Source organism: Rhincodon typus, chromosome 31, assembly GCF_021869965.1.
Source record: "Rhincodon typus isolate 14 chromosome 31, sRhiTyp1.1, whole genome shotgun sequence".
Classification (NCBI taxonomy): Eukaryota; Metazoa; Chordata; class Chondrichthyes; order Orectolobiformes; family Rhincodontidae; genus Rhincodon; species Rhincodon typus.
The window spans coordinates 11,765,291-11,774,504 of record NC_063362.1 but is presented as its reverse complement, the minus strand read 5'-3'; the positions used below and the strand labels follow the sequence as shown (position 1 = coordinate 11,774,504).

The 9,214-nt window shown below is 41.5% G+C and overlaps 1 protein-coding gene across 2 annotated transcripts in view; it reads right to left on the bottom strand.

Moving 5' to 3' along the window:
* Positions 1-74: 74 nt before the first annotated feature.
* The window catches only part of LOC109920495 (histone-lysine N-methyltransferase PRDM16-like), a 203,720-nt gene continuing 194,580 nt past the window's right edge, over positions 75-9,214 (bottom strand). Inside the window, exons 2-3 of one of the 2 annotated variants that reach the window (XM_020520529.2) lie at positions 3,395-3,744; positions 75-3,300 (exon numbers count right to left, since the gene is read on the bottom strand). In XM_020520529.2, the coding sequence (XP_020376118.2) occupies positions 3,250-3,300; positions 3,395-3,744 (401 nt within the window). In that variant the 3' untranslated portion in view covers positions 75-3,249. Of the gene's footprint in view, positions 3,745-9,214 lie in introns of both variants that reach the window. The other variant, XR_007265288.1, reaches the window with a different exon arrangement.

The window sequence follows — 9,214 nt, the reverse complement described above, 5'->3', positions numbered from 1 at the left end:
TTTCCTGCTCCTCTGATGCTGCTTGGCCTGCTGTGTTCATCCAGCTCTACACCTTGTTATCTCTGATACTCCTTATAGTCCAGACTGAGGGCAGCAGCTAATAAAGAATATTGAGTTGCACAGATACATTGCTTAGTGTTCTGGAACACTCAGGAGCCTGCTGGATTCACCACTCCTCTCCAAATGGATATTGAAAACAATCCACAAGTTCTTAAAACTATGATTCTATGACTCAATATTCTCAGCTGGCTCTAGTCCATTGAACTGAATTGTATTTGCAGTCTTCACTCCTGCATAGGCACAGAGGTGTGACATAGAACGTGACCAACACAGCCACAGTACTGAGCTCAGGAGCATTGCTGCCAGGGCAACCTGTATTTTCTTCCCCCACTGGCGTTGCTGACGTTCCACTCAAATCGACCTCAGCAAAACTGAGAGAGTTTGGACGAAGAAGACAGGAGGTGTCAATGGCTAAGCGAGCAATGCCTCTGACAACATTCAACTGCCCTGAAAACTGAAGGTCCAGCCTAGAAGGATTTACACACAGCTTACTCCCTGGGCCTTTGTCTCTATCCAGCCTGTAAAGAGCTCCAACACTCAAAGTAAGAAGCGGCATTTCTATCTGCTTTCTGACAGGCTAGAAAATAAATGCTTTGGTTAAGGAGGCTAAAAGCTTAGAAAGCTTTCCACCAAATCTCTTTTTGAGTGTTGTTTCTTTTTTTTATATTAAAACATAGATATTGGTGGAACATGTACATTCCTCGTTTCCTCAGCCATACTGAAAAAAAGAATGATGGCTTGGAAATGACAGGTCAAAGGGCAATCAAGACTGGCATCACGATGTGAGAGAAAAAAAATCTTGGAATATTTGCTTCTGAATTGGCAACTCTAACATTACACCACTTACCTTGTGACAGCAACTGTAGAGATAGGCCTGCCATCATAGTAGTTCTATGTAAACAGGACAATATAGATACCTTTCTGACACAGATAATATTATGTTATTGAGATAGCAGGATAGCCTAGGTGGCTGGTTTGCAATGTAGAGTGGTGCCAAACAGAATGAGTTCTATTCATGCACTGGCTTAGGTTATCATGAAGGTCCAATCATCTCAACTTTGCCTGAAGCATGGCAACCCTCAGGTTAAACTCACCCACCAGTCGTCTCCCTCTAATGGGACTACACAAACTTGTTTCTTTTACTATGCTGCGAGGCGGTTGGGTTTCCCATCTTTCCAAAGTGGCAGCCATGATGGAACTTCCCCATTGCTGTTTGCCATGGGTCTGTCAATTGAATATATCACAGGAGGACTGAACTTGCGATGAAAAGTTTTGCCTTTTCTAACAAAGGATTAATGCAACATCATAGAAGTGATATTGCAGCACTGATCTTCTTTCAGGGTGAATGATCAAACTCTGTGAAGAGAAAGGTCACATGACCTTCAGCCATGTTACATCACTTTCAGCACAGAGTCTTGCAATGGCCATTCTTCAAAAACAAATCTGGTATTGTGCAGTGAAGCAGGCTCAAAATCAGTAATTCAATTCTGTCTCATTGACCATTGTTTCCCTAAAAAGGGAAATGCTGTCATAGCGACAAATGTCAAACAATATAATTACATCATAACCAGAAATGAGAAACAGCCAGAAAACATGGATTGGATCAGGATTCTAAAGTCGGCTCAGTCACAATTAAATGGGAAATGAGAAAGGATGCTTGACTCCTCCTGGGGTGAAATTAAAGCAAGGGTTTGATCGCGGTACTGGAGTCTCTTTGATCGGGTTATAACAAGGACTAGATTTAAATCCTGCTGACTGTTCAGTAAGGTTAAGAGGATACCAGGTTCATGAAATATCTTCAGTCAAATTAAAACAAGGCATAAAATAGAATCCAAGAACTGCTTTATACATGCTGGCATTTGATTTATAATTTGCAGTGGCTTGATAGGTTGAATTCTTTCCCTGTCACAAAACAGTATTGCATATCTCTAAGGTGTTATGAACCTTTAATACAAAAGCCCATTCTGTAAGTCTCACAATTACCTCCTGTGATATTTTCACTGTCGCATTCAATTGCAAAGAGTTACACTATTTTAAAAACAGCATATCTTCAACTCCCAATGAGCAATGCCACAAGGGTTGGCTAATACATACAGTATAAACACTTTGAGGCAAGCCTGTCACACTTTTATAATACACAAAGCTCTGTGCCACACAGCAAAAAACAAAGCCAGTTATTTCTTGTTGGTTTCCTTTGACCACTGATTGACCCCTGAATACGCCTACAAACAATTAGGCTCTAATTGGCCTCAGAGCAGTTATACATTGGATATTTACCAATTAAAAAGAAACCACTGTATCTCACCAGCTAACTAATACATTGTTTGGAATATGGTGAGCCTCCTACCATTTTAAAGCAGCATACCCAGCAATTCACTGAAAGGAATGCCCAGAGATCAGTGATTATTCTATAATCTGGTACTTGGTCATACGCTTGACTAACACCAAACTGGAAACACCTTTGACAGAGGTGATTCGTAATTTCCAAAACAGCCACATTCTAGTTTGTACAAAGCTGTTATGGAACATGTTTTCCTTATAATTAACACAAGCACAACAAAGACAGCTGAAGGAGGCAAAGTCCAGTAGCACATACTTGCAGTTCGAAACTTTACATTCAACTAGGTTAACCATGAGCCAAACCAAGCACCAAAATGGAAACATAGTTAGAACAACTTGTGGACTCTCTGAATCCTTAAAATTACTCCAACATCCAACAAGGAAAGTTTGTGAATTACAATCTTGAATTATTAAAAAAACTAGAAATATCCAAAAAGGGCAGAATAATATACCCTATGCAATGCATTTGGATCACAAGATCTTGAAACCATTTTCATCAAAGTTTTCTTTGAGAGTTTGATGGGACTCCGTGCTTTTGAGATTTTGTTCCTCTGTCTCCTTAATCTACTTGTCCAATGTACCATCGAAGGTTAGGCCTGTGCCTAAAGAAGCACAAGATCAGCTTTGAGCAAGCACCCTGCTAATTTGCATTCTGCACCACTCCTACAGAATCCATCAGGTACAGCAATGGAGTTTCATGCTGTTGATGTGCAGCATGAGAGCGGTTTTGAAATGATGATCTGAGAGCGTGGCCCTTCTTGTTTTACCTTGCCATGCTCCTCTGGCCCACGTATAGATTTACTGTGAAAGACTGAAGACTGGGGCCCCTTCACAAGTGTAGAGTTTACATCAGATATATTGGCACCAGTGGGAATATGACAGGGATACTGCCATGGCAAACTGCCAGGGTAAAAATGCCGTTAGTCGGAATCATGTAGCACTCCTGAGCGCAATCAATCAGTTACAATAATAAATCAACAATTACACGACTGACCTCCCATCCAAAGTTTGGATCCTTCAGTGTCACCCTTTGAATCCCAGCATAGGGACCGAATTTCTCTCCTACTTCATTCTTCTTCTTGGCCCAAATCCCTAATCCTGCTCCAGGGACTGAAGACTCTCTCAGCTCGAAGTCAGGCGGGATCGGAATGTCTTCAGGAATGTAGACAGGGGCTTCGTACGGGGACCCTTCTTTTGGAGTGAATTCATTGCTAGGGGGAAGTGGGGATGGTGGGCCGACAGGGATTGGGGACATGATGCTGTCTTCTGTTTCCTCTTCACCGCTCTCCCCAGCTGGTGGCTCAGCATCTGTCTCATACATGTTATCTACCACCTCACTGTCACCTGAATGTTGAAGGAAAAAAGAGAGAATAAAAATGAGAGAATAAAAATGAGGAAACTTACTGAACAGCTATAAATATTTTTGTGCCTTTTACAATAACAGCATTATGTTCGAATCTTTTCATGCTTTCTACTCTCCCTATGTCTGTAATCTCCTCCAGCCCTCCAACGCACTGACAACTCAGTATTTCTCCAACCCTAGCTTCTTGTTGATCCTCACTTCCTTTTGCTCAATATTTCCACCCCTAAATGTTGCCTTAAGCTCTGTAGGCCCTAAGCTCTGGATTCCCTCCCCAACACAAGCCCTCTTCATCTCTTTCTCCTCTTTTAAGATACACTCTTTCATTAACCCACTCTGAAAGCTCCTTTCCAAAGCCTGGTATTGCTGTTTACAATTCTGTGAAGGACCAAGGGATATCTCATCAAGTTGAAGCCGCTTATATTTTCAAATTATCATACAGAAAGAGTCAGGATTTTATTCCCAATTATCAAATCTTCTGAAAATTTGACCTGGATTATATTCTGCATTTGTGCACTTTGTTGTGACAATATCCAGTTTGCTTATAACTGGTGGTATAATGGAGACCAGTAAGAGAACTGGGAGAAAAAAAAAACTGGAGTCAGTTTCCACAAGATGGATTTCATCAGGTAGACACTGCTTGGATCATTGTTTCTGCTTGAATATAATTTATTACTGTGACTTGGCTCCTTTGACAGCTCGGAAACTGTTCTGCAGTCATGGACGATTCTCAGTCACCCTTTTTTACAGAATGTCAGCAGGCTATTGGTTTGAGGGTGTCATCAAAGTCAAATTAAATCTTGTCATCACTGCCCAACTCTCATCACTCATTTACATATACCTTAAATGTCTTTCCTCTCCTGTAAATATTTGCCTGGCCTGGTCTTCTCTAACAACCTCTCTTTTCACCCTAATGTTTATTCCTCACTCCCAATGAAATAATCACTGATTCAGTCTGGCCTCCAGTGTTGCTCTTTATTCTCTCTCCCTTTCGCTCCTCTCACTCCTTCCGGATATCCTTTCTCTCAAAGGGTTCATTTTAACCACAGGGTGTTCTCCTGCTCTCTTTCCCCATCAAGACTGACTATTTGAAGTCAATTGAAGTTGCCCATATCCCAGCTCAGCTGAAACGAGATACAAAGATCAGGGATATTGAACTGGGGCACTTGCTTGTCTCTACCTACATGATGTAGCAACATGAGGAGGAGCCATGTCAATAATTTCAAGGAATACAACTAAGCCTGTCGTGAAGCAGGAGCAGTTGCAAGTGGATCACAAAGGGTGGTTGCTGTATACGAGGCACTGTAAGCTTTGTTAAGAAGGTGTTTCATTTTCCAAGGATTTAGAGATGTAATTGGCCCTGGTGTACCACTGCATATTTGAAGAGCCTCAATTTAAACTTAAACCACAGAAACATTTCTTTTGGGAAAGAACAGACCACTGGAAATGGAGCTGACAGAGCCAGCCAGTGTCATGTAATTTGTATGCCCTACAATCTAAACACAAACTGCAATCATTCACTAACTAGGCAGCAATTATGTGTGGTTGCAATCACTGTTCCATCAGTCTGTTCCTGAACTGTGCCAAGAGTGTGTTGTCTGCAGCTTTGCAATAGACCTCACTCTATCTGGTTTTCAATCCTGCTTGCACAGTCTCTCCTTGTCCACAGACGTTGCTTGTTTTGTCCAGTATCCCTGATTTCACTTCTCCTCCTATCACATTGGGCAGTCATTACTTTCATCACTTTAGAGGACTCTATTTTGTATGCTTTGTTCTGACTTTCAAACCTGTTTCTTTGGAAAATAAATTTTCATCTTGAAAAAAAGAAAGAGACAGAATCATTTCTATGCAATGTCAATGTCTCCTCTCCTCCCTTCTCCCCATCCCATTTTTTAGGGGCCTCTATTTCCCTTCATTTTTACAAGTAACCAGACCCCAACCCTGCTCATGACTTGTCTTTTTCTGTACATTCCAACAGAATGGACTGTCATTGCACTTGGCTTGTTTCCTCTAAACACCTTCAATGCCAACCTCCCTGGTTTATGTCCTCCAAGTGCCCTTCTGATCTTTCTCCTCACTTCTCACAGATTCCATATCCTGCCTGTCCCCTTTCATCCACACCTTAAATCTTCCTTGTCTGCTTCACCCTTTGTGATTCCCAGTTACTCTTCCGAGTCCTGCCTGCTCTCTTCGTAACATTACCCAGCTGCTCCTCTATGTCTCTATGTCCACTTTAATTTTAGGTGACATTCAGGTTCTTAATATCTGCTTAGGTGAACTTGTTGTTCCTCATTTCAAGCATCATTTTTTGTTCTGATTCATAACTTGAAATAATTCCAAATATCACAATTACTTTTGAATTTCATTGTGAATAACTGATTTTTGGAGTCAGCTCTGCTCTCTGAGGACAGGAATTCATTTTCCTGAATACCAGAAAAACAATGCACCATTCAAACTTTTCCCTGTTTGGGGTGTGATTTGAGTACAATCCTTTAGTCAATGGTGAAATTCATTTGTGCCAAATTAAAACCATGCTTTAGGTAAAATTACCGCAGAGTGGAATGCTCATATGAAGCTCTGATAATGTCATTGAAACTCACACACTTTCTCTCCTGCGCTCTCTAGAACTTCAAATATTTCTGTATGGAACAAAATCGCTGGCAACGGGAATATTAATGAGCAGCCAGAGAAGGACTAGAGCAGATAGGAATCAGTGAGTCAAAGATGGGCCAGTAATTCAAAGTGGGCTAGAGAAGAAAGGGACTGGTCAGTCAAATGCAGTGGAGCATGCAGAGACCAGTATGTTAAGTGGAGTGGAGCATAAAGGATCTAAAAACAAGATAACTGGAGCAGAGAGGGATCAGAGAGGGGTGCTTGTTCTTTTGTTCATATGTGTTCGTGTGTCAGAGAGCAGAGAGACTTTGGCAACGCAAAGGAAATTCAGAGCTAGCAAGGTAAGAGGAATGGACAAGAAGATAACGCATCAGAGGGATGGAAGAGCTGATGATGTAACAAAAGGATCAGAATTGGAAATATTCCACTGAGTGGGGCCAACAAAAAATGAAAAAGGGATTGCTGGATGAATGATGTATTAGTACGATAGTCGTAGAACATAGAGCAGTACAGCACTGGAATGGGCTGCTTCGGCCCAATGCATCCATGGCAACCAGCGTATCATTCTAAACTAAATACATCTGCCTGCAGATGGTCTGCATCCCCCTATTTCCTGCCTGTCCATATGTCTAAATACTCCTAGAAGTTGCTATCCTATCTGCTTCTACCACCTCTCTTGGCAACATGTTCCAGGCACCTACCACCCTCTATGTAAAATACATCTCCTTTATACATTGCCCCCTTATCTTAAACCTATGTCCCCTAGTATTTGACATTTCAACCTTGGGAGAAAGACTTCAACCATCAATCCTCTCCATGCCTCTCATAATTTAAATACTTCTACCAGGTCACGTCTCAGCCTCCGATGCTGTAGCAAAATCAATCTTACAGCTAATGCACTCCAATCCAGGCAACATACCAACCCGAAATGTCAACTTTCTTGCTCCTCTGATCCTGCCTGGCCTGCTGTGTTCCTCCAGCTCCACACTGTGTTATCTCAACATCCTGGTAAACCTCTTTTGCATCCTCTCCTTGATATGTTTCTGTCCGCTTTATAGTATCTTGCAGCAAGAAGGCAAATTGTACCCATCACCCTTTGAAAGCGTTGATGCTAAAGTCTAAGTATGCTGCTCACATTTGCACTCAAATTCTACAAGTTTGCCTTCATGTCTCAAAGGGTTGTTGGGCTTATTTTAATGTTTTCCTTTCTCAACCTATTCCACATCTCAGTTTTATAATGCCACTCTTGAGTTTCATTTTCTTTTCCCCAGAAATGTCAGTCCCATAAGAACCTCATCCACTTTCCCCCATTCTCCTATCCTGCTTTCTCAACTATCCAGATACACCACCCAATATGTTCTGCAACCTCATTACTTAGAAATAAGAAATCATTGCATTTTCTTCCACCTAACTCATTATTGCAAATACCCTCAATCTTTCATTGTTATGTGAGTGGGCAGATACCTTCATGAAAAATATTACAGTAGGTAAGTCCCCAGGGCATCAAGGGATCTATCCCAGGATATTGAGGGAGGCCAGGGAAGAGATTGCTGGGGCCTTGACAGAAATCTTTGTATCCTCTTTAGTCACAGATGAGGTTCCAGAAGACAGGAGAACAGCCAATGTTGTTCTTTTGTTTAAGGAAGGACAACAGGGTTAATCCAGGAAATTGTAGGCTGGTGAGCCTTGCATCAGTGGCAGGGAAATTATCAGAAAAGAGTCTTAGGAACAGGATTTACACACATTTGGAAAAGAATGGATTTATTAGGGATGGACAGCATGGCTTTTGTGGGATCTTGTCTCACAAATTTGATTGAGTTTTCAAGGAAGTGACAAGCGAGCTGTGGGCATCACGGCTTAGGTTTTGGTAGGAGATAACCGTACTGAGAATCTGGAGCTGGTTAGATGTGGTTTTCCTGTAGGACTGTTTTAGCATGGATACTGATCAACATTACCTGCTGACTGCAAATTTTAAAACCATGTCACATTCCTTCCCCTAAAGCAGTGCTATTGATATTTCTCTAATATGCAAACTCTTCCTGATAAGATATTGATCTCCATCTTCTTACATATGCATTGGTTCCGAAACAAACTCTTTAGGGTTCTATCCTGCATGCCCACCATCCTACATTACGTTCATACCTTCACAGGCCCTTGAGTTTTGTTGTTGGATCAGACTGCAAGGCTAAGTCAGCTGCTTGTGTTCATGGGCTTCCAACTTGTTGTAGGCTAATGGCATAACTTGGTTATATAGAACCTGGTCACGTCAGTTTCAGTCTCACCAGTCACAGATTATAATATGGCCACATGGGTTGTTAGTCCATGTTATAACAGGCTGATATCTCTGAAGGAAAGGCCAGTTACACTGGTGAATGAGATATACCAGTCTGACTCATCTCGTATACTTTAAAACAAAGGTCCAGAAAGACTGGTGCATTCATTTCCAAACATTGGTTTTAAATTTAACCTATTTTTCTGAGTCAACCTGTTCAGGTACGTTATTACACATTTCTGGAGCAGGTGGGACACTATTACTGTGCCACAAGAGGGCCCTTCAGTCCAAGTATTTTTGATTTTTAAAAATGTTTTCCTCACTCAGAGGGAGAATAAGTCCACCTTGATTTTAAATTCTTTGCTGAAAACAAAAAATGCTGGAAATCATAGCAGGCCAGGCAGTATCCACAGAGAGAGAGCAAGCCAACATTTCAAGCCAGATGACTCTTCATCAGAGCTCTGACAAAGAGTCATCTAGACTCGAAATGTTAGCTTGCTCTCCCTCCACAAACGCAACCCATTGTGATTTCCAGCATTTTTTGTTTTTCGTAGAGATTTCAGCATCTG